General features: G+C 49.4%; 1 protein-coding gene across 5 annotated transcripts in view; it reads right to left on the bottom strand.

Annotated features, from left to right (window-relative positions):
• Nucleotides 1-24,452, bottom strand: part of SLC37A1 (solute carrier family 37 member 1) — a 97,032-nt gene that overhangs the window by 35,369 nt on the left and 37,211 nt on the right. For all 5 annotated transcript variants that reach the window (XM_070466817.1, XM_020875074.2, XM_020875073.2 and 2 more), the window contains 6 exons: nucleotides 18,604-18,685; nucleotides 10,119-10,251; nucleotides 8,928-9,006; nucleotides 5,450-5,585; nucleotides 3,569-3,645; nucleotides 1,834-2,000 (listed from right to left, as the gene is read on the bottom strand). In XM_070466817.1, the coding sequence (XP_070322918.1) occupies nucleotides 1,834-2,000; nucleotides 3,569-3,645; nucleotides 5,450-5,585; nucleotides 8,928-9,006; nucleotides 10,119-10,251; nucleotides 18,604-18,685 (674 nt within the window). The remainder of the gene's footprint in view (nucleotides 1-1,833; nucleotides 2,001-3,568; nucleotides 3,646-5,449; nucleotides 5,586-8,927; nucleotides 9,007-10,118; nucleotides 10,252-18,603; nucleotides 18,686-24,452) is intronic.

Genomic DNA, 24,452 nt, shown 5'->3' with positions numbered 1-24,452 from the left:
GTGCCCCAAGTCAGCGTCAGTACCTCTCCCCGCAACACCTTAGGGCCTTGGGGGACCTGGGAGGTGCCTTTCATCCCAGAGTGGGCCAGGGGTGGGAAGGGATGCAAAGCCCCTGGGTCACCATGGAAACAGGAGGGAGGGTGAGAGGATGGTGCGTAGGTAGGAAAGTGCCTCTGGGAGAACCTCCTCCCCCAATCACTACCACACGGACCCTCTCAGCATCGCCCAGCCCCTCAGAAACCACAGAAGCTGCGGCTCTGGGGAGGATGCTGTCATTTTATTACAAAAGATGAAATCAGGACTTCCTTGTTCCTGGAAATCCTGTCCCATCCTGGATGACTGAGCCCCGGCCAGGCCAGCAAACAAGTTCCCGTCCACTGCCACATACTCCGTCCCTCATCACCTCGCCTCTTTCCCCCAGAACCGCCCCTTTGTCAGTTAAGGAGGAGAACAAAAGCCACTGTGGACTCTGGGCGCTGGGCAGAAGGCACCGGGGGGCCCCCGTGAGTCACTGTCCAGGTGACAGAGTGGAAGGGGCCCCAGGAGAGTCCAGGGGAGCCGGCACCGGGTGCTGGGGACTGAGCCTGGAGGAAGACAGGTGACGTGGCGGCCTTTCCCGGAACTTCGGTGACACGCAAGCTACAGTTAATTCCACAGGTCGGCAAGGAAGCCACCATTCCCACCCTCCCCCTCCCGTAAGCTGTTTAACAATTCACTTGTTCGTTCGGGCCATTTTGAGATGCTGCTAAAAGCTTACTTAGCCCCTTGAGAAAACTGTGAAACTGGGAGGTGAGCAGCGCCCCTTCTGCTTGCATGTGGTGGGGGTGGGAGGCTAGGATTGGGTGGGGCAGGGCAGTAATTCCTCATCTAACTTTCTGGCCTCACTGACAGGACAGTGTTGGCCTGAGAGCTCCTGTGTGCTTCACTAAATGGGTGGTTATTTTAAAAATGCAAAGCTTACATTAGAAACAAGAAAAAAGAAGAAACTCCACATGCTTTAATCTTTTGGATGATGAAACTGCTCTGAATGCAAAGCTGAGGCTGCAATTAATGTTCCACAGGGATGAAGTCATTCAACTCCAGAGCATCTCTACCTTGGAGCTGACAGTGGGGCACTGTCTAGCACCATATGATTTTATTTAGCTTTAAACCAAATTAAAGATGTAAACGCCAAATATAACTCATCAGAATAGCTTGTGGGATTAGAACACCCTGACATATAACAGCTAAAGCAGCCCCTGCTTCTCTATGGTGAGTGTAACTGTTAGGATCCTTGTCCTGCCAATCATAATTTTAAAAATTACTTTCAAATGCAGTTAAAATAGAAGTCTGGTATTGAGTCCAGGATGGAACAAAGGATTGGATTTTCTGGTAGAACATTCTTGTCTAATTAAGATACACGAGCTTAAGTCATGCCATGGTTTTAAAACATTGTCAAGGATATATCTTATCAGAGAGCAAACAACTGGCAAGGCACATTTCAGTTTGTGGCAGCAAGACTGGGGTGAGAGGGTACAGCCACATGGGCTGGGCCGTGAGCAACGTGGCAGGTGGAGGACGACTTGCCTGATGCCGCAGAGCAGGGGAACAGGGCGGGAGGAGCTTCAACATCAGTTTACTCCAGAAATCAGAAAACAACAGAAAATCCAACCAGACCAGGAGAACAACAGTTCATCAGGGAAGCCTGTACCTAAGAAGCAAGTCGGCCTGGCCTGGGAGAGCTGGGCAACCCCATGCCTGCCCGGGATGAAGCCACAACAGCCTCTTCTCCTAAACTCGTCCCCCAGAAGCCACCACCCACCCCGGGAAGGTGTCATCATCCATGGTACTTACGTTCGATGAGAAACAGAAAGCACAGGATCCCCATAGCAGCTACGATGGCCCCGGGCACGATGAAGGACAGGCCCCAGCACGTGGACACCCAGTAGCCAGCGATCAAGGAGCCCAGGATGTTGCCTACGGATGTGTGAGAGTTCCAGACTCCCATAATCAAACCTCGCCTGCAACACAGCAAGAGATGGCACGTGAGGTCTCAGGGATTCAGTGGGTCAGTACGTGAGCTCACAACAGTGCCTGCACAGTGCGTGAGCTGATGTAGAAATAAATGGGGCTTCCCAGGTGGCACAGTGGTAAAGAATCCACCTGCCAATGCAGGAGATGTAGGTTTGATTTCTGGGTCAGAAAGATCCCCTGGAGAAGGGAATGGCAACCCACTCCAATATTCTTGCCTGGGAAATCCCATGGATAGAGGAGCCTGGAAGGCTACTGTCCATGAGGTCACAAAGAGTCAGACATGACTTAGCGACTGAGCACTCATGCAGAAATAAACAGGCAGTGCACACACCATCTCTGCAAGGCTCAGGACCGGGGTGTTTATGAGACAGCTGTATCTTCACTTACTCTGGCTGTATAATTACATCTCTCTTAGCTTATTCATTTTATGATTAAAAGAGGAAAGTGGCCTTTTCCTGAAATTCTTGGAAACCCTGAAATTTAAATTTGTGCCTTTGCAATCTAAATACAGGGCTTCCCTTGTGGCTCAGCTGGTAAAGAATCCACCTGCAGTGTGGGAGACCTGGGTTCAGAAGATCCCAGGGTTGGGATCTTCCCTGGGTTGGGAAGATCCCCTACAGAAGGGAAAGGCTACCCACTCCAGTGTTCTGGGATTCTCCAGTGGTCTGGCCTGGAGAAGTCCATGGGATTGCAAAGAGTTGGACACGACTGAGCAATTTTTACTTCACTTCACTTTACTTCCCCTGGTGGTGCTAGTGGTAAAGAACCCGCTTGCAATGCAGGAGACATGAGTCGTGGGTTAGATCCCTGCATGGCAAAGGTCCCCTGGAATCAGGCATGGCAACCCACTCCAGTATTCTCGCATGGAGAATCCCCACGGGCAGAGGAGCCTGGAGGGCTACAGTCCATGGGGTCACAAAGCACTGGACATGACTGAGCAACTTAGCGAGCACGCAATCTGAATACAATCATCTGATGAAACATTTTGTTAACAAAAGTTCATGCTGATGAACCCGCCAGATGAACAGGGCTAAATAAAGCTGGATGAGTGGGTTTCCTGTTTTAGCTTCCCTGTGTTGTCCAATCACTTTCTAATCATGGTCCTGGCTGTGCTGTGTGTCACACGAACATCAGGATGGCCTCTGACTGCAGCCAGGTGCAGAAGTGAGTACAGCTCTCCTACCAGGTGCGGGGTGACCTTGACAGGACCTGCCAACACTTCCCTGTTCCTTCCAGTCTGTGAATATGCAGCTTCTGCTTCCCAAGGCCTGGGCGAGGCCCTGACTGATTTCTTCCAGGTTCCGGGAGGCCGGTAAAGCCCAGGGTGCTGATGGGCTTGTGAGGGTGACTCAGACTCTGCCCCGCCCACAACGAGGGGCATCTCCAAGGCCCATCTGAATTTCAGACCCTCAAGTCCCAGAGGTTTCAAGCATCTTATCTCATAGAGTAGACTAAGGTGATTTTTCTGTAATCGATCTGAAGAAAAACTAAAAATAAAGTGGTCTAGTTTTCATCAGAAGAATGAAAGCTGCTGGAAACAGGCTGCCTTCCTCACCTGCCTTTTCCAAACCAGTTCCCGAGGCAGGTGACAACACTGGGCCAGCCGGTGGTCTGCACAAGTCCATTGATGATCTGCAACAGAGAGCAAAGGAGGAGACTGCTGAGGGGGACACACACACTGAGGGAGCCCGTGCCCAGGGCTTTGGGTGCACAGCAGGGACCCTCACAGGAAGAAGGGGCAGAAACCCATTCGACGGGAGCTTCAAAACCAAACGTGTATTTTAACTAAATGTATGTGTGCTCAGGTGCTCAATCATGTCTGGCTGTTTGTGACCTCATGGACTGTAGTCTGCCAGGCTCCTCTGTCCATGAGATTTCCCAGGCAAGAAAACTGGAGTGGGTTGCCATTTCCTACTCCAGGGGGTCTTCCCAACCCAGGAAATGAACTCAGGTCTCCTGCATTACAGGCACATTCTTTACCACTGAGCCACCAAGGAAGCCCTATATATGTGTATATACATTGGAGAAGGAAATGACAACCCACTCCAGTATTCTTGCCTGGATAATCCCGTGGACAGAGGAGCCTGGTGGGCTACAGTCCATAGGGTTGCAAAGAGTCAGACACGACTGAGCAACTGAGCATACATGTATATACCTTATTATGAGAGTAATGTGTGTCTACTATGAAAATTTTAGAATAAGCAGAAAGAAGAAAGAAAAGAAAATCTCTTGCTGAGAGATGAACAGCTTGGGGCCAAGCTTTCCAGTGTCTTTCCAACCTAAAACTTTATAAAAAGAGAAAAACCTCCGTTTTATAGAACTGTGATGAAACCACAAATGTGGCTTATAATTGCACATTTTCCCATCTTCTACCATCAAGAAGGTACGGTTGCTAAGGCTCCAATGAAATGAGCATAACCTTGACCTGGCAACTGGAGAAACATTTTCCACTTGCCAAGACCGCCCTGAGTTTTTGTTGGAAGAAGGGACTTAAGAAGTGTATCGGCAACTGGCTTTGCTTTCACCTCAGTGGCCTCAGGGGCAGCTTTAGGAGGCAACATGAAGCAAGGTCCAACCTCCAGTCTCCTCCAGCCTCCGTAGGGAAGGACCGGCCTCCAGGAGGCGGCCTGAGAGCCACTGGTCTGGCCTCGGGGACCACCAGGCTCAGCCTTCCCTCTAGGAACATGCTGTGACTCTGGGGAATTCTAATTTTCTGTATTACTATAAAGTGTGCATCACTTTGGTTAAAAAACAGCTGAACTCTTTGAAGTCCTGTGGTGAAAGTTGTAAGAGCAAATTACATATAATTTGCCCCATGATCTTAGAACATCCTCCTGAGATCTCTGGAGAGCCTCAGAAGTTGAGCATCATTGCTTTGAGTCCTTTTCCATGTCTGGTCAGTATTATCCACAGGGCTGCTGGCAGGGGCAGAGCTGAGCGTTCCAGGCAGCACTGGGCCTGTTAGAAGGGGCTGGCCGTAGGCCTGTCTGGCCCTTGATCCCCTGCAGCTCTGTCAGGCCCTCACTTTTCATCCCTACTGACTGCCCCCTCAACCCTCTCCTCTTCTTGCCACACCCACATCCCCCAACTCTGGAGCACTCAAATCTGTGACAGGACAGAGCATCTCAAACACATCCAAATGAAGGCAGAAGGACTCATGAGGCTTCATGCTCCAATCCCCCTGCTGGGGTAAAAACAAATAGGATTCTTTAAGTGGCAACTCCTGACACTAAGAAACACTTCGTGGCTGCTGGCATCTCAGAGCAGAGGTAAGAAAAGGGGCCGTGTGGTCCAGTGCTGACCCTGACTTCAGACAGGACACAGCTCTGTCCCCTCTCCCATCCTTCGCGTCTTCTCTCTTGGCAGAGGTGACATGAACACCCCATCCAGCTCACGGTGGAAACCAACATGTGGTGAGCCATGGACCAGACCTCACCTGAGTTATCACGTAGAACCCGAAACTGTGGATGTTGTAGAAGTACCCTACCCCAAACAGGGCAGTAAAGGCACCGCTGGCCAGCATCCCGAAGGTTAGGTAATACCGGATGGGAAGGCGTTCCCCTATTATGCCACTGAGGATGGAGAAAAAAGAAAGACAAACATGAGAAAATAAACACACCCATAACGTAAATGACCCAGCCCTGGCTTTCCGGATGCTTTCATGCTGTTCTCTGAGCTTTTAGAATGTGAAAGCACTCCAGTTTCCAGGAAATTTTAATCACAATTATTTCTCAATGGAGCATTTATTCAACAGAAATCAACGACATCCTTTAAGACTTTCTATTTAGAGTAGAAGTCACTGTCAAATAATAAAATTGAAACAGACAGAAAGGATGACTGCCAGTGGAAAAAAACAAAAAACTTGTCCTACTGGCTTAATCCTGTTTTATATAAAAACAATAGCCAGGGAATATATAGTGTTTTAAAGTTCCAACTGTTGGACTGTAGACAGGTGGCAGGAAAAGGGACCACCTGTGACCTTGAGCAAGTTTCTTGACCCTCTGGCTGGCAGCAAGCCCGCGCGTGAGCAGTGAAAGGGGCCCTGCTGGTGACCGTCCTGCCTCAGCTACCACGATCTGCTTTAAAGACCCACAGAGCCTCTTCTTTAAGGCAAACCCTGAAACACGGGGGCAGAGCCTCCATGCTCCCTCTAAACAGCAGGATGACTCAATAAAGAGCTAATCTTTCCGGAGAACTGCTTCCTAGAGCTGCCTAGGTGCGCAGACAAGTAAATTTGGTTAAGCACCTGGCAGGTGGTGGGTGTGCAATAAAATAGCTCTGGTGCTCCTGGGGAGGGTGAAAGTTTCCAGTTTCATACCAGGGCATATACATTTAACAGGTTTTTACCACCATCATACCACGCTGCCTGATGCCATAGGAAACACTCTTTATTACTGCCCTGTAGGAAATGTCACCATGGGATGGCCTGATGTTGTGACTTATTAAGTGAATAAAAAAGCTGGAGAACAATCATTAACGATTATGAGCCTTTTGCACTCAACCCTATGGGTCTCATTTTCCTCCACGCAATCATTCTATGAGTCAGATAAATATGAAACGTAATGAAGAGTGACACCTACCTGCCCTGGGAACAAACTCCAAAATTCTGGTCTTTCATCTCAAGAACCAATACCCTAGAGAGCTTTTCCTTCTGAACTTACCAAAAAAAAAAAAAAAGATCTACCCAGTATCATGTAAGTGACCTTTTAAACAGGAAAACAGAGGAAGTGATTTAAAATTATAAACAGCATTCAGGTCAAATTTCAAGCTGAGTAGAAACCTGATCACATACAAACTCGAGAGCACCCTACAGCTAATGGAATTATCTACTTCATCTTGCTCACTTCAGAGAAGAGGAGACAGGTCCCCAGGGTGGGGGTGGGGGACTGGCTGAGGTGTCCAAGGTCACAGAGCAAGTGCAGAGTCAGATGCTCCTCTGGAGAGTTACTGCTATCGCTGGGCTTTCAAACGTCCTCCAGTCTTGCTAGACAATACTGAGCCTCAACTTGGTCTCTGTTTAAAAGTATTTAAAAGAAAAGACCTAACAGAAGGGGCAGCATTCCATATTTTATCAGGCTCCTACAGGTAATGAAAGCCACAGTACCCTTGCTTGAAAGTGCCAGCATCGAGCTGGGTCAATGCAGGTGCCACTGTGTCTGATTTATCTATTAAACCAGCACCGTCCACATCACTAGCCATGTGCCGTGGGGTCACTGAAAGGCCACACAAGGAAGCAGGTACACCCTTGAGTCACGAGTCTCCTGTGAATTTCACATTAGGTCATTATGAAATAAATAGCAGTATTTCATAATAAAATAACATTATTTCATAATAGCCTTTGTTGGCGAAGTGCATGAAGAACCATCTTTGCCAATAAATAAGCAATGATAAAGCCACTTTATTCAAACCAGGCTTCTAAGCCTCAGCACCCCTAGTACCTTGGGTGGGTAATTCTTTGTGGCCAGGGGCTGTCCTGGGTCCTGCCCCACACATAGCAGCACCCGGGTCTCTGCCCCTGGATGCCAGCAGCGCCCCCCTTCTCCAGCTGAGAAAACCAGCAGTGGCTCCAGATGCTGCGGACTGTCTCCCAGGAGACAGTCACTCCCAGCTGAGAACCACATTTAAACACTGTTTTCCAGTAACAGAAAAACACACTCAACCTTTCAGTCTTTTTATATGATTGATTATTGGTGTCCGGGAAAACTGTAGTCTGTAGATCATAAACATTTGACCCCAGGGTAGGATATGGCTTGTTGGCTGGTTACAGTCGAGGCCCTCAGAAGGCTGAGGCTTACCCCGTCCTTCTCTGAGGCTGGGCTCACGTTCTGTCCTGCGTCTGCTATTGTTTGAGCCGCGCTCAGACACGCCCTGCTGCTCTACAGATGTGCAAGTTCAACATGGGGTTTCAGCAGAAACTGCCTGTCTGGGCACCAGACACCCAGCCACCCACAGGGTCCTGAGCTGGGGGGGTGGGGCCCAGGGCTGGATAATAACACAGTCCAGGTGGGTCTCAGCAAAGAAGGTAAAGATCTATAGGGAAACCAGAGATCCTCAAAGCTCTAAAATCTCTCTCTCTGAACAAAAGTCTCTTTGGACTAATGGCCTTGGTCCCTATAAGCCTTTTTTTTTTTTTTTTTATTAAACCTGGTTGGACTGACACAATAACCATTTTTAATTGGCCAATCACATATCCTATACCCGCTAACATCTATCACCTTCTTAGGCCACTTCAGAACTGGATCAAGAATGGGGTAATGATGATCATATGTAACAGATGCCGGGAACACAGACGGGCCCTCTTCTGAGCATCCTACATATACTAACTTATTTAACTCTCATCACACCCCTGTGAGTTAAGAACTACTGGTTCCCCAGTTTTGTAAAGGGTAAACTAAGGCCCGAGGAGGTGCAGTGACTTGTCCAAAGCCTCCTGAACGAGTAGTCAAGCCGGGGTCGAATTCCAGCAACGTGTCCCTGGAGTTCACACCCTCAACTGCCAGGCAGGGGAGGCGCTGGTCTGGCTGAGCTGGGCATCCAGTGGACATGCCAGGCACACCCCGTGTGAACTGCTCTCACGCCAGGCAGGTTAGTAAACAGATGACAGCCCCTAAAAGCAAGAGGACACGGTGCTCTGCCGGGCTTGCGGAGTGGGGAGCTGCCAGCACCCTGCTTCAGAGTGACCAGGTCCCTGCAGGACTCACCCGTGCATCGAACCCCGGGCCAGGAGAAGCCATCTGGGGACAGTCTGCCTGGTCAGCAGGACGCCTGGGGTGTGCACTGGCTCCCACCTCGCCTCACCTCTGAGAAGAGACGAGAGGACCACTACCTGTGGACCGGGCTGCATCTTCAGCGTGCCTGAGCCTCGCTCTGCACCCAGCAGACCAGCTGGGTCTCGCGGTCCCAGCCAGACCTACCTCAGGTACATGCCGACGGCGTACGCGCACAAGAAGGAGTAGTCCAGGGCTCCGAGCAGCTGTTGATAGTTGTCCTCATCTGCACGGGAGATCAGTGGGAGAGTGAGAGTGTTGCTTAGCCTTTCATTAAATGTCAGCGGACGTCCAGGAGAGGGGCACTGAAATACTGACTTCTGCTTGCTAGGGCTGGTGGTGTCCTCAGATGGTAACACAGAAAAGGCAGCAATGGGAAATAAAGTTGCCATGTGGCAAATTATCGCTACATAAATATCCTCCCATCAGGTCAATTCCCAATCGCTGGGGTGACCCTGCAGTTTATTCGTTTTGTTTCACGTTACCCTGGCTTTGCTTCAGCACCACCACCCTCCGGTCCTGCCCCGGCCAGCCCCATAGCACAGCTTTCTTGTTTCTGCCCACAGCTTATGCCCTATCAGTCCTGACTTCCAGCTTTGACAAATGCAACCTGCAAATGACCTTCAGTAGTGCATGCATGCTAAGTTGCTTCAGTTGTGTCCGACTCTTGGTGACCCTATGGACCCTATGGACCGCCAGGCTTCTCTGCCCATGGGATTCTCCAGGCAAGAAAGAATACTGGAGTGGGTAGCCAAGCCCTCCTCCAGGGGATCTTCCCAACCCAGGGATTGAAACCATATCTCATTATGTCTCCTGCTTTGCAGGAAGGTTCTTTACCACTAGCGCCACCTGGGAAGCCCGACCTTCAGTAGATCTAATCACTAACCCAGCGTTCCCCAACCTTTTGGGTACCTGGGACTGGTTTAATGGGACATAATTTCCCCATGTACCAGGATGGGGGAATGGTTTCAGGATGACTCAAGCGCATTATATTTATTGTGCCCTTTATCTCTATTATTATTATATCAGCTCCACCTCTGATCACCAGGCAGTAGATCCTGGAGGTTGGAAATCTCTGCACTAAGGGACAACCCTGCACATGGGCACTGGAAACACAGCAGCAGCTGAAGGCGGGAGGCTGGTTTACTGGGACGAGGGACCAGTTTGCAACTGGAGGCATGGCTGCATCTATCCAAGGGCATTGTTACCGCTGCTAAGATCAGCCGGGCCAGGGGAGCCAGGCCAGCCAGCCAGCTCTGGGGTCTCCGCCTGTTGAGGAAGCCTTTGGGGTGAGCACAGGGGCTGGGGTGGGGCCTGGGGAACAGATGGAGAACTCACCAAATGGGGCCCAGCCACAGTCGGTCCCATTGTCTGGGAGCTGGTGAGCAGGGGCATCTCTGACTTTTTGGCTCTGGCTGCTGATTCTGACTTTCCCATCATTTGAAGCCGTGCAGTAGCTGTGCAATTCACCCTGGAACACCCATGGGGTGGACAGAAGCCAGAGAGAGAGAGAGAGAGAGAGAGAACTCAGTGGGGTTCGGGGGTGTAGTGTGGGGACAGCCATCCTAGGTGACTGTGTTCTCAGGGGATAAGGCACCCCTGGGGCGGTGTCTCTGCAGGACCCACTGCATGTCTGCTGATGAGGACCTTTCCCAAGCTCCCCAGCGCCCAACCCCTCCTGAGCACAGACACGGCCAGCATAGCCCGTATGGCCACCCAGAGACCACCGCTCAGAGCAGCCGGGCTGCACCCAGGACCACGTGCCCAAAACAGATGCATGGATCCATCTTGCTGTATTTATATAACTGAATCAAGTTTCAGGTCCACATGAGGCTGAATCTCAAAATAAGCCTGACACAGAGGAGCACGCTGGGAGGGCTCTGCTCATGAGCTCAGGAGGAGGGAAGAGAATCCAGGTGACACTGAGAGGATCGTGGTCACTTAGAGACGGCGGGGTGATGATGGGGGCCAGGCACACGGAGCCCTCGAGAGCTGGACAGGGGCGGGGGATGACTTCTGGGTGAGCATATAATATTTGTCAGGCCAGACACCGAGGTCTGTGGACTTAACTTTGTGCAAACTGTATCTCAAAAACATGCCTAAAACCAGCTCAGGGTGCTCCTTGGGGAGGAACACGCATGTTCAGAAAAGTGCCGTATGGCAGCCTGGGCCATCGTGGTATGGGGACCTGAAACAGGGGACTTGTTCCTTGAAACACGAGGAGTGGCAGACAGGACTCCACGCATCTGCCAGGCAGCCTGGGGATCACACAGCAGGTCCCTCCCCAGGTGGCCCCCGGCTCTCACTTCTTTCCTCCTGTGGGCTCAGATGAACCGATCAGTCGGGCATGAGTGAGGGTAGAAGGGAGGTGTCCTCAAGGCCAAGCGGTGGCTCTCAGGGGGAGCAGAGGTCCTGAAGGGGCCAGGCCTGGGGGGATGTCAGGAAGAGGGCCCCGGCAGGGGCATCTACCCCAGGGTCAAGACACACGGCAGCAGGACTGCAGCAGGCTGGACCCCAGTCCACCAGGTGGGGGCAGCCAGGAGGCCGGTCCACCACCTCCGCTTCATGGATGCCCTACCTCTTCAGAAGGCAGTCACCAAAGAGGCTGATGTCCTTTAAAAGGCCGCCTGGCCAGGGCCGTGGTTAGCCAGAGCGGACAACTCCTGATTTTACACGGACACACACCCCTGAGACCTGGCCTGGCACACAGGACCCAGCGACTCTGGTCACATGGCTTTGTCGTCATCACTGGGCTGTCCTGTTATAATATAAACATGGCCCTAAAACCAGCCAAGGTTTTGCTTTCCAAACAAAAGGTAACACTCAGCAAAGAGCTTTCCTTAGCTGAGCTCATCCTCCCCGTAGTGGGGGTGGGGCACCATCACCTTAGGGTCCTCGGGCCCCCTTGGGCTACTTGAGAAACTGGGGGCGTGACTGTGAGCTCATGACGGGGCCTGGAGAGCCTGCAGCCCTGCCTTTCTCCGTGAAGTTGGATTTCAGCACCTCCCCACCCACCTGATGTAAGCAGCTCCTGTCTTTGCCCTCAGGAGCTGGGTGTGTCTGCCTACCTTCCCCTGATGCTTCTCTCGGAAGCCAGAAGCCATCAGGGCCAGGCCCACAGATGCCACCGCTGGTCTATTCACCTTTCACTGAAGGAGCCCCAGGCAGGACGCAAGGACCCCGTAGGCTGTGTGTGTGTGTTGAGCGGGGGAGAACCTGTGAGCAAGGCTGGTGTGGGGTTCCTAACACCCGCCTCTCACGGAAGTCTGCGAAGAGGACCGCTGTAGACGCAGCTCCCACTGCAGGTCCACACTCTCTTTCACCATCCACAGGGGATGGAAAGGATTAGAAAACACCCATTTTTGTTTCATCAACAAGCAGGAGAGGGTTCCTGTTTTGATTTGGTGTTGCTGGTCAGGGGCACAGCCTCTGAGCAGGGATCTGGGTGCCGCTGTTCCGGCTTCCAGCCTTGGCCGAGTCACGGGAGGTGAAATCCCACCACTTGTTATGGAGCCAGCACAGTGCAGCCCACCCCAGCGCTGCTGGAAAGGTGAACAGGTGGAGGTGTGTGTGGAGAGCTCCTCCCGGGGTGCTCGGTCCTCAGAATCACTCAGAAACTGGCTGAGCTGTGAGTTTGGGATCCACCGCACTGAGGCACCCTGACGCCTCCAGCTGCCCCTCCTCTCATTCGGCTCCCTTCTCCCCAGGCTCTTTCACATGAGAAATGCAATCTCCACCCCACCCCGTGGAAAGGCTGCAGCAAAAGCAAGAAAAGATTGAAGATTACTCGAGTATAATGAGTTCTGAGTTCCGAGGATATTTCTGAAACTTGGTGTTTGCAGGAAGATAAGGATTAATAAAACTAAGATTATCTTAGTTGTAAAAACAAAACAAACTCACCAGGTGAACTGATTCTTACCATATTATCAAATCACTTGGGTGGAGGGGGGGAGCTAGTCTTCTGTTTTAATAAAGGCAGTCTCTTTTGCAAATTTTTTACACACAAAATTAATCAAAACACAGTAGGCAGTTATTAAAAGTCAATCAATCAGAAGACAATGTGGCAACCAAGAAATAAGAGTTGTGAGATGCCACGGGAGGAGGAGCAGAATGGAATGTTCTTGGTACTAGGGGCTCGTGACTGTTTAGTAAAAGTCTGTGTGATACACAATGGAACGGGAACAGCAAAATAAACCACAAAACGAAATGAACTGCCACAGTGATTGGCAGGTGGGGGGTGGGGAGCAAGAGAAGACATGTTATCAATATGATGGAAGGAGGCAGAGAACAGCCATGACATCACAAAGCACTTCGTATGGGGGAGGGGCAGGGACAAGCGTGGGTGACATGCACTGGCCCATCAGCCATTTAGGCATAATTGTCTTTTATATAAATGTACATTAATGAAGACTCTGTGCTCTAAACTCTGAACCTGAGCAACTACACCCTGAGAAACTGTTTGCTCATTCATTCCAGAAACATGGGTTTGCTCTTGGGTTCTCTGACCAAGGCCTCCTTGCAGCTGCTCATTCTACGGAGGAGATAACCCAGGGGGAATTAGGAAGGGGTCCAGAAGATGCTGACAGGTGACAATGGGGTGGAGGGGTGGCAGGAATCAAGCAGGGGACTAGGGCCTCATCAGGGAGATGGGGTGGTGTCAGCTTCATTCCACCTTTGGATCACACGTGGAGTTTAGTATGTGTGAACACACAGATGCATGCATGTGCACACACAAGTGTGTACATAATTTATACCGAGTGCATATGTTTAGAAAACTTTCTAGAGTTCGTTAGGTTGTGTGGGTCCATTATTTTAACTAGTCCTTCACGCTCCTTTTATAAAGCTCTGGGTTAAGAGAACTCTTGGAAGCATTATCCAAAAGCAGTCCTAGAAGAAAAGTGAAAGTTCCGGTGCCCGCTCTGCTCTGAGTATTGGTGTCCTACCAAATTCACATGTTGAAACCTAACCCCTGAGGAGATGGTGTTAGGAGGGGAGGCCTGTAGGAGGTGATTAGGTCATGAGGGTGGAGCCCTCATAAATGGGGTTAGTGCCCTTTTAAAGGAATCCCATGCTACTCTAGCATGGAAACATGTACATTACCCTACGTAAAATAGATGACCAGTGGGAATTTGCTGTATGACTCATGGAGCTCAAACCAGTGTTCCCTGACAGCCTAGAGGGGTGGGATATCGGAGGTGGGAGGGAGGTTCAAGAGGGAGGGAACATGTGTCTGATTCATGTTGATATAGGCAGAACCAACAAAATATTGTAAAGCAGTTATCTTTCAATTAAAAATAAATAAGATTAAAAAAAAAAGGACCCCAGAGAGCTCCACACCCTTCCAGCATATGAAGCTACGAGGTGGCTGTCTGCTGGCTGGAAGAAAGTGACGATGCTGGCACCATGACTGGGGAAGTCCAGACTCCAGGACCATGAGCAAGAAACGCCTGCAGTTTACAGCCATCAGTCTGTGGGGTTTTGTTACAGCAGCAAGAGTGGACGGGATATGCTCAGAGCAGGGAGAACAGACACGCGGTGCCCCCTTCACAACAGCACCTGGGGGTGGTCAGCTCATCTGTGTCACAGGCGCCACATGAAAACACACCTGCATATGCAGACACACGCCCACTTACACAGGTGTTCAGAAATACACAGGGAGGCCTTGCGTCACTGTCTGTTTTCTAATGGGATCATTCTACATGGACTTACGTACACTTTCACTCTTCTTACTCAAAAATACCTCTGAGGAATTTTTCTGCATCAACTGATTTTGCTCTAATTAACTTTTAAAGTAGTTGTACATATCAGAATATGAAGTTACTATAATGTATTCAAACTTTCATCTGCTGATTAAGTTCACATAACAGCCAGGGCTTTTCCTCCCCCCTTTACCCTTTTTTTTAAATGTCAATAAGGCTACAATAAAGATGCTTATGCTGATATTCCTAAGTGCTTTTATTTTTATGGACAAAGTTCCCAGAAGCAGGAACTAAAGGGCAAGCATTTTTAATGTCAATAGGTGTTACGCAGACACTTCCAAAAGGTTGCAAACCCTTCACATCTCGCAAGGGCTGTCACTGTCTTGTATGCTTTGCCCATTAGTGGGTGTAAAGTGATGCACTGTTACTTGAACTTGCACTTGTAAATATCAGCAAGCTTGCACACAGTTAGTACGGCTCCTGAAACTCAGATCCCTTGTCTGTGAACTGCCTCCTCAACCCCTCTGTTCATCATGGCTTTGGGTGTCCCCATATTACACCCCTAAAACGGACATGATCTTGTTCTTGGATTTGTACTTTTTATTTTTCACATTTAAACCTTTAATTCATCCATCTATTTTATACGGTAGAGGTTTAATATTATGAAGCTTCCAGATGAATCCCCACTTATTAGCTGAAGTCTCCTTTCCCATCACCTCTGTCACCATGCTACTGTGTTTCTGCGGTGTTTTCTATCCCACTGACCTCCTTGTTTGTTTTCAGGCAATACCATAATAATTTGATCACAGTGGCTTAAAAATGTTATCTTTTTCACACTTCGGTCATTAACTCTTGGACATTCTTTTCATACTGGAGTGGGCTGCTGTGCCTCCTCCAGGGGATCCTCTCACCCCAGAGCTCGGATCCGAGTCTCTTCCATCCCCTGCACTGGCAGGCAGGTTCTTTACCACCAGTGCCACCTGGGAAGCCCATATAAACTCTAAGATTATTTAATTCAATTAACAAAGACACTGCTGAGACTTGCACTGGAGTTGCATCCTATTTAAATACAAATACTAGGAAGAATGGAACTTTCCAGAGAGCAAGTTTCCCTCCAAAGCCAAGGTGTGCACTTCCAGTCCCTCAGGCTTTGTTTTCTGTCCGTCTCTGGACTTCAGAGCTTTCTTTCCCTGCTCCCGTGTGTGCAGAGACAGCTGAACATTCACACTCAGATTGGTCAGTGTCACCGCCCCCCTGGAGAACCTGGATCCCAGCAGCTCTCCGGAGAACCCCTTGCTTTCAGGCTTTTGTTCTGGCCCAGCCCAGGGCAGGGGGCGGCAGGGAAGAGTCCCTCACAGAGGGTCCTTGAAGCCTCCAGGTAGGAGGCAGGGCTAGATCTAGAGCAGCTGAAAAAAGAAGGAGGTTGTAACCCCGCCTCCTCCCAGACCTGTTTTCATCTTTATCACTTATTTTTCCTTTTTGCTGTCTACTAAAATCAGAGAAAATGAATGATATCAGCAGTAAGTCTAAACAGAGTAGCCTCATGCTGACATGACATGTCAGGTTACTATAAATGACATGAAAGGATGTGAATCACTATAAAATTCACCACCCCTGGTGATCAATTCTAGGGAAGCAAATATATTTTTATTCGTTCATAATGTGTTAATAAATATGGGTGAGAGATAATTCAAACTGTCCCGTGGGTCAACAGGATCATTACTATTTCTAGATTTATAAATAAGATGAGCTAAGTCAGGCACGTGAAAGCCTTGTAAGGCATTATAAAGGAAGGTTTCACATGTAGTGGGACATGTCATCCATCTCAGAAGACCAAGAAGCCCCTGGGTTCTGACTAGGCTAATCCACAGCCAGGCGCACTGAAGGTGTTAAGTCAGACCATCTGTGTGTTGAGGAAAACCTGGGAGTGACGCTGGGAATGTACTCAAGTATTGGCTCCTGCATTGCAGACAGACGCTTTACCGTCTGAGCCACCGGGGAAACCCTAAACCTCCCCTCGAGGCCCTGAAATCCTGAATGCTCACTGGAAGGACTGATGCTGAAAGGGAAGCTCCAATCCTTTGGCCACCTGATGGGAAGAGCTGACTCACTGGAAAAGACCCTGATGCTGGGAAAGATTGAGGGCAGGAGGAGAAGGGGGCGACAGAGGATGAGATCGTTGGACCCACTCAATCGACATGAGTTTGAGCAAGTTCCGGGAGATGTTGAAGGACAGGGAAGCCTGGCATGCTGCAGTCCATGGGGTCACAAAAGTTAGGCAAAACTGAGCAACTGGGCAACAGAGACCCTGAGCCAGCGAAGTTAAGAGCAGGGACCCTGAAGTCAGCCAACACCCATGGAATTCACCTGGCGTGGCCCCAGCCTTCATGGAGGAATTAGGCTCCAGAGCCTCAATTTCCTCAAAGGGACACTCTCAGGACAACTGTGATGATGATATTAAACAAGGGGCGCGTGCACCTGGTCAGGCTGGGGACTCAGGCAGTGGTCGTTACTGTGACTGATGAAAACGCAACTGGCTGCTCACAGGACCGCCTCATCATTAAGCCCCAAGCCCCCATCAGGGATGCCAGGAGAGCGGCCTGGAACAATCCCTCCCTGGCTACATGGGGATGTGCGTGACCATCAGAAGGAGACCTTCCGGTATCCAGCCCACCTGTGGGCTACCCCAGTCCCGACACAGGCCCTTCGCCCGTCACTGCTGCTGCAGGGTGACAGCTAGCACGTCGGGCGCTGGCCCCAGGATCCAAACCCAACCTTTTGGGATGGATCCTGAGCCTCAGGAAAGCTCCAGACCTCTCTAGCTCCTTCTCTAGCTCTAGACCTCCTCTAGCTCACAGCACTCACTAAGGCCCCTTCAACCGTCTCTCCCATTTTCATAACTTGCCTTTTTCTTGAGTCACGTGTTTATTTCTCTAACCAGGAAGACAGGAAGGAGTTGTATTTAAGTTTCTAGGGGTGGTTGGTCCTTGGTACTGGTTTTAGAGATGCTGGTAGAGTGGATAAAGGCCCACCATCTCTTGCCCTGTCCCTTTCTCTCTTTTGAAAGCCACATTTTAAGGTCTGCAAACATTTCCATAGTTATTAAAACTTGGCATATCAAAAAAAGAGAGAATATTAAAAGTGACTTGAAGGGCTGGGGAAATTCCTGCTTACTAGAGCTCAAGGAGGGACTGCAGAATCCTTGGGGTGGACGGACTATGTTTCGCATCCCGTGGGAATTGCTAGAGAGCAGGGAGCACAGAACTGTCCAGAGAAGCACCAGCCTTGGCGCTGCCACTGGCCTGAAGACCACGAGGGCAGCTGTCCAGCCCTCAGGCCCCTGGGGAAGCAGAGGATGCATGACCACAAAGGGCAGAGGAATTACAGTCCTGGCCCAGCGCCCCTGCCAGTGAGGAGAAACTGGGGGCGGGGGGCGGGGAGGGCTGCGCGGTGGAGGGGGCAGTCGAGCTGTAAATGAACTATCTTTGGCCCTGGATGAGTTCCTCCTCCTCTAATGAAGAGTAAAAAGTCATTCAAGCCTGCTGACAGTCTGCAGGCAAAATGATGTCATTCCAATTCCTGCTTTTCCCCCAAGTTATAACTGGCTATTATGTAGGAATGTCTACTTTAATCTCCTTTTCTTCAAGTCAAGTTAAATGCCTGCTTAATAACTCCTGCCCACCCATCATTCACCCAGAAACCCAGTGTTCTAAGAATAATGGAGAAGCAGAACCACTGTCAGACGTAGAATGAAAACCTAATGACTGCAGAAGCAATTTGGGGAGCAATTTTAGATCAGATATATTTGGAGAGAAAATTCATATAAGACAGAATAGATATTTAACTAAGATCTAGAATTCTGGAACGGTCAATGAATATAACTGAAAATATACTACCCCTGAAATTATAAATCCTAAAACCATTTTAGAGATTTTAAATTCAGGAAAAAGAGAAACCAAAAAGCAGAGCAGCGGAAGAGCTTGCTTCTCCAACAATCCATTTTCTCCATTTATCTCATGACTCTCTCCCACACTCCCCTCCCCCACAAGTGGCTCTTAAAGTAACTTGCTCCTTATAGAGATTACAGGCAGGAAATGAACCGAGTGCTTTGAATGGTTTCTTACCTTAACTATGCTGATAGGCTTTCGAGATAAGTGAAAACTTGCATACAGCAAAAATGTCAAAATAAAAATGAAGGCTCTGTACCTGAAACACAAAACAGTGGCAGGGATGACATAAAATAAGATAAGATGCCATGTGATACAGCAGTCCCACTCCTGGGCATATGCCTAGACAAAAACAGAATTCACAAAGGTCCATGCACCCCTATGTTCGCAGCAGCACTAGTCACAATAATCAAGACATGGAAACAACCTAAACATCCATCGACAGATGAATGGATAAAGAAGGTGTGGCGTGTGTACACACACACACACACACACACACACACAGAGTGGAATATTACTCAACCATTAAAAAGAAGGAAATGATGTCATTTGCAGCAACACAGACGGACCTAGAGATATCCTACAAAGCAAAATAGGTCAGAAAGAGAAAGACAAATACACATGATATCACTTATACGTGGAATCTAAAATATGACACAAATGAGCTTATCCACAAAATGCAGACAGATTCACAGACACAGAGAACAGACCTGTGGTTGCCATGGCAGTAACCACAAGGGGGAGAGATAGAGTGGGGGCTTGGGATTACCAGATACAAACCATTACATACAGAATGGATAAACAACAACGTCCTACTGTATAGCACAGGGAACTATATTTAATATCCCATGATAAACCATAAAGGATAAGAATATGAAAATGAACATAAATATGTATCATGAACGTATATCACTTTGCTGTACAGAAATTAAATGCAACATTGTAAATCAACTATACTTAAAAAGCTGCATTAAAAATTCTTAAATTTCCTTATGCTGTATGCTATTTATTCAGTCCTATATCAAAGATGAATCCTACATATCATATCACTACAATAGTATATTTAAACCATGTGTCACTTTTACTTTGTAAATTGAAATTAAACATTCATGGGAAAAACTAATCAAAGAGGAATCTAGGACCCAGACGTACACATGTGTTTAAAAAGCAGACAAAAAAAAAAAAAAGATTATTTAGTTTGTAACAAAATTAACTGCAAGTGACTTACAAGCCTGCTATCCTAGGCATTTAAGATCATTTTTTTTTTTTTTACTTTTTAGCTTCTCTGCAACTTTTTAGCAGGAAACAAGAAATAAAGAAATATAAATATTTCACTGACCTCAGTGAGAACAACTCAGTGATGCCAACAAGCTATGAATAAGGTCAATGACATAAAAACTATTGGCCGAAAGCCCTGGTTTACGAGAAAAGCAGCTTGAGAGGAAGTGCTGAGCTGTATGGAGCGACAGACAAGATGCTCTAGCAAGAAGATGAAAGTTTATTCTAGTCTGAACGTTTGAACCATGCTATAGAAAAACAACCCTTCAGGGAAGAAAACAGGTCAGGAGGAAAAAGTCCTTGGCAAGAGATGACAAGGGGCTCCAGCCAGGAAGGCAGGCCCTCTACGTCTTGAGGCCCAGCCCCCAGCCCTGAAGAATCCATCCTGTGCTGTTCTGGAAATGCCAATGAACTTCAAAACCCGTGCAGGCTTCACTTGGTCGTTACCCAAGGTGAAGGCAGGGGCCACAGAACCCAGAGGGGCCCCCTCTCTCTTTCTCTGCAGGGGAGCCACAACCCCAGGAGGGCGGCTCATTCTAAGGCCCTTGATATGGAAGGACCGCTGGGAGAAGTGGGTGGCAGAGGAAGAGATGGTTGGATAGCATCACTGACTCAATAGACATGAATCTGAGTAAACTCTGGGAGACTGGCATGCTGCAGTCCATGGGGTCTCAAAGAGTCATGACTTAGCTACTGAAATACAACTTCCTCCTATCTCTACCCACATTTCCAGTGTCGTGATTTAGTTCTCAAGGCCAGCTTCCTATACTAACATAAAGATTCCTAGGGCTATCTGCCTCTCTGGCCGCCAGAAAAGTAAGTGAAGTTGCTCAGTCATATCTGAGACTTCACAACCCCGTGGACTATAGCCTGCCAGGCTCCTCTGTCCATGGGATTCTCCAGGCAAGAACACTGGAGTGGGTTGCCATTTCCTTCTCCACGGGATTTTCCCGATCCAGGGATCAAACCCTCCTATTTTGCAGGCAGACTCTTTACCATCTGAATAACCAGGGAAGCCCTGACTCCAGAAAAGTTAGGAGTTGAATATTTCCAGATTAAAAAAAAAAGTCATATTTCAGATGGGGAAAAAAGACTTGGTAGTACAATAGGACTCAAAACTTCAACCTCTGGAACACCTGTGCTCATTGAGTATGCAGTATACCGACTTGCCAGCTATTCAATAAACACTTGTAAAATGAATGCCCCCAGGCTCTATCCTTCAGCAAGGAAATGCTTGCTGCTGAGTTTCCTAGGATTCTTTGCTCTTCAAGTCCCTGTCAATGAGCAGATAGGAAAAATGTGCAACTATAACAAAATGACCTTGTCATCTACCCCAGAGAACACAGACTGCAAGTTCAGTGGATTTGTGACCAAAGTCCAGCCTTTGTCCTTGTGTTTCTGAAAGTTTCATCCTGGTAGGGAGTGGGGGGCTCTCACTTCTTTGCTGGTAGCTCTCCATGATTCCACCCACTGCTCCTCTGTGCTAACTTAGGAAGGTTCTGGACCACTGAAACTGTCAACACTTGACTCTCCAACCCATAGCTAGATCCATTGGTCACTCAGATGACCACTTGCTAGGGCTGGTGTAGGCTGGGAGCGACCCTGATTAGAGTTCCCTTTTCTCACCTCCATAAGGAGTAAGAGAACGTTCTCAGACTGAGTCACCTCCAGCCCCTCCCGAACCAGAGTCTGAGAGAAAGATCTGGAGCCCTCAGGGATGCTATGAAGCACCAGCTTCCAGGTGTGCGACCCACCAGGAGAGTCTCACAATCACCTAGCCCAGAAGGATGTGGAGATAGCAGCTCTACTTAAATGGGCCTTGGGCTCAGGTTTGCCACTCTCTACCCAGAACTTTCCACTTATAAACATTCTAGTTTTATTAAGAATGTTTAAAATATACATATTATTATTAAAATATATTTAATATATCAGAAATAGAGAGTTTGTCTTGTGTCCAGGTCTGAAGAGCCCTGGGGCCCTAATACACCTGCATTCATATCTAGGCTGTCTCAGCTGTACCAGTTATTGAAAACTAGCCAGTTATCCGGGCCCCTGCTTCCTTCTCCAGGGTCCCTGCCTCCTTCTCTGGGGCCCTACCTCCTTCCCTGGGACCTCTTTCTCCTTCTCTGGGGCCCCTTCCTCCTTCTCCAGGGTCCCTGTTTCCTTCTCTAGGGCCCCTGTCTCCTTCTCTGGGGCCTCTGCTCCTTCCCTGGACCCCTGCCTCCTTCCCTGGGACCCCTGCCTCCTTCCCTGGGACCCCTGCTTCCTTCTCTGGGACCCCTGCCTCCTTCTCTAGGGCCCCTGCCTCCTTCTCTAGGGCCCCTGCCTCCTTCTCTGGGACCCTTGCCTCCTTCTCTAGGGCCCCTGCCTCCTTCTCTGGGACCCCTGCCTCCTTCTCTAGGGCCCCTGCCTCCTTCTCTGGGACCCCTGCCTCCTTCTCTAGGGCCCCTGCCTCCTTCTCTGGGACCCTTGCCTCCTTCTCTGGGACCCCTGCCTCCTCCTCTGGGGCCCCTGTCTCCTTCTCTGGGATCCCTGCCTCCTTCTCTAGGGCCCCTGCCTCCTTCTCTGGGACCCCTGCCTCCTTCTCTAGGGCCCCTGCCTCCTTCTCTAAGGCCCCTGCCTCCTTCTCTGGGACCCCTGCCTCCTTCTCTGGGACCCCTGCCTCCTTCTCTAGGGCCCCTGCCTCCTTCTCTAGAGTCCCTGCTTCTTTGTTGGGGCCCCTGCCTCCTTCTCTCATGGGTGGTTCTGCAAGTGAAGCTTACTTGCACAGAGCCTGCAGGGTGGATGGAGTTCCCAGGACTGCCCCATGCGTGGTGATGTGGACCGGAGCACAGTCATCGGGGACTACAGAGTGGAGAGCTTGCCTCTGGATGTTTTCAGTTCAGTTTTGTGTGGAAGTGAAACAGCCTAACGCGTCAGCCCCTCTGGGAAGAGCACAAGCCGTGCCTGCCATGCTAAGTCGCTTCAGTCATGTCCGACTTTGCAACTCCATGGACTGTAGCCTGACAGGCTCCTCTGTCCATGGGATTCTCCAGGCAACAATACAGGAGTGGGTTGCCATGCCCTCCTCCAGGGGGTCTTCCCGACCCAGAGATTGAATCCGAGTCTCTTATGTCTCCTGCACTAGCAAGTGGGTTCTTTACCACTAGCGTCACCTGGGAAGCCCCAAGAGTACCAGAAAGTGAAAGTGAGAGCCCCTCAGTCATGTATGACCCTTTGTGACCCCATGGATTGTAGTCTGTCAGGCTCCTCTGTCCATGGAATTCTCCAGGCCAGAATACTGGCCTGGAGAATTAGTGGGTAGCCAGCCATTCCCTCCTCCAGGGGATCTTCCCAACCCAGGGATGGAACCCAGGTCTCCCGCATTGCAGGCGGTTTCTTTACCACCTGAGGTGGCCCAATATTGTCTAGGAAGATCAGGGGATGTTTGTAAGCCCGGCCGATAGCGCTAGCTCTTAGGAGGCCCATCAGGCTCTGCCACTTGCTCCGTAACCTTAGCAGGGTACTCGGAGAAGAATCAGGGCAAAGGTCAACTTACACTGCACACCAGGCGTCTCCTAGAGACAGAATATGTGTCTCCTGAAGAGGAACTCCTATCGTTTATTTAGAAACCATCAGGTCAACTCTATTCCCTCTGTTTCCAAGTCTATCCTTCCTCTTTCTGCATCTTCTTATGTAGAACTCTGGGAAGATGGGAAAGGCCGGCCACTAGAGGCTGAGTTTTCCCTTCCAGAAGGTCTGAACATGGCCCCACTGATCACTTTTAAATCACAGCAGCCATGCTGTGTGGCTGGTACCTTCCTAGCGGCCATGGCAGCACCCTTGTCCTGGAAGGTAAGCAGACTTCTCACTTCTGGGGTTATCCTGGATTATGGGGATGAAAGGCCTAAACAGCCCTCTTGAAGTTCTTTCCCATTTTGTAATTCTATCCTCACCTACTTTCTTCTTTCATCATTTATGAAGTAAGGACTTTGGATAATATTTGTTTTATCCATCTTGTAGTGGATTTAATGCTGTTTGCTCAAAACGGAAAGTGAAAGTGAAAGCTGTTCAGTCGTGTCTGACTTTTTGTGACTCCCAAAACTGATGTCCACTACAAATCTTAGAATGTGACCTTATTTTGGAAATCAGGTCTTGCAGAAGTAATTAGCTGAGGTCATACTCAATTCCTATAAAGAAAGTTGAGCGCCGAAGAATTGATGCTTTTGAACTGTGGTGTTGGAGAAGACTCTTGAGAGTCTCTTGGACTGCAAGGAGATCCAGCCAGTCAGTCCTAAAGGAAATCAGTCCTGAATATTCATTGGAAGGACTGATGCTGAAGCTGAAACTCCAATACTTTGGCCACCTGATGTGAAGAACCGACTCACCGGAAAAGAAGCTGATGCTGGGAAAGATTGAAGGTGGGAGGAGAAGGGGACGGCAGAGGATGAGATGGTTGGATGGCATCACTGACACGATGGACATGAGTTTGAGTAAGCTCTGGGAGTTGGTGATGGACAGGGAAGCCTGGCGTGCTGCAGTCCATGGGGTCGCAAAGAGTCGGACAAGACTGAGCAACTGAACTGAACTGAATACTCAACTCCAGGTGGCGCTAGTGGTAAAGAACCCTCCGGCCAATGCAGGAGACCTAAGCGACGCAGGTTCAGTCCCTGGATGGGAAGATCCCCTGAAGGAGGAAATGGCACTCCAGTATTCCACTCCAGTATTCTTGCCTGGAAAAATCCCATTGACAGAGGAGCCTAGCCAGC

Source organism: Odocoileus virginianus, chromosome 4 (genome assembly GCF_023699985.2).
Source record: "Odocoileus virginianus isolate 20LAN1187 ecotype Illinois chromosome 4, Ovbor_1.2, whole genome shotgun sequence".
NCBI classification, from domain to species: Eukaryota; Metazoa; Chordata; class Mammalia; order Artiodactyla; family Cervidae; genus Odocoileus; species Odocoileus virginianus.
This window is presented reverse-complemented; position numbering and strand designations above follow the sequence as displayed.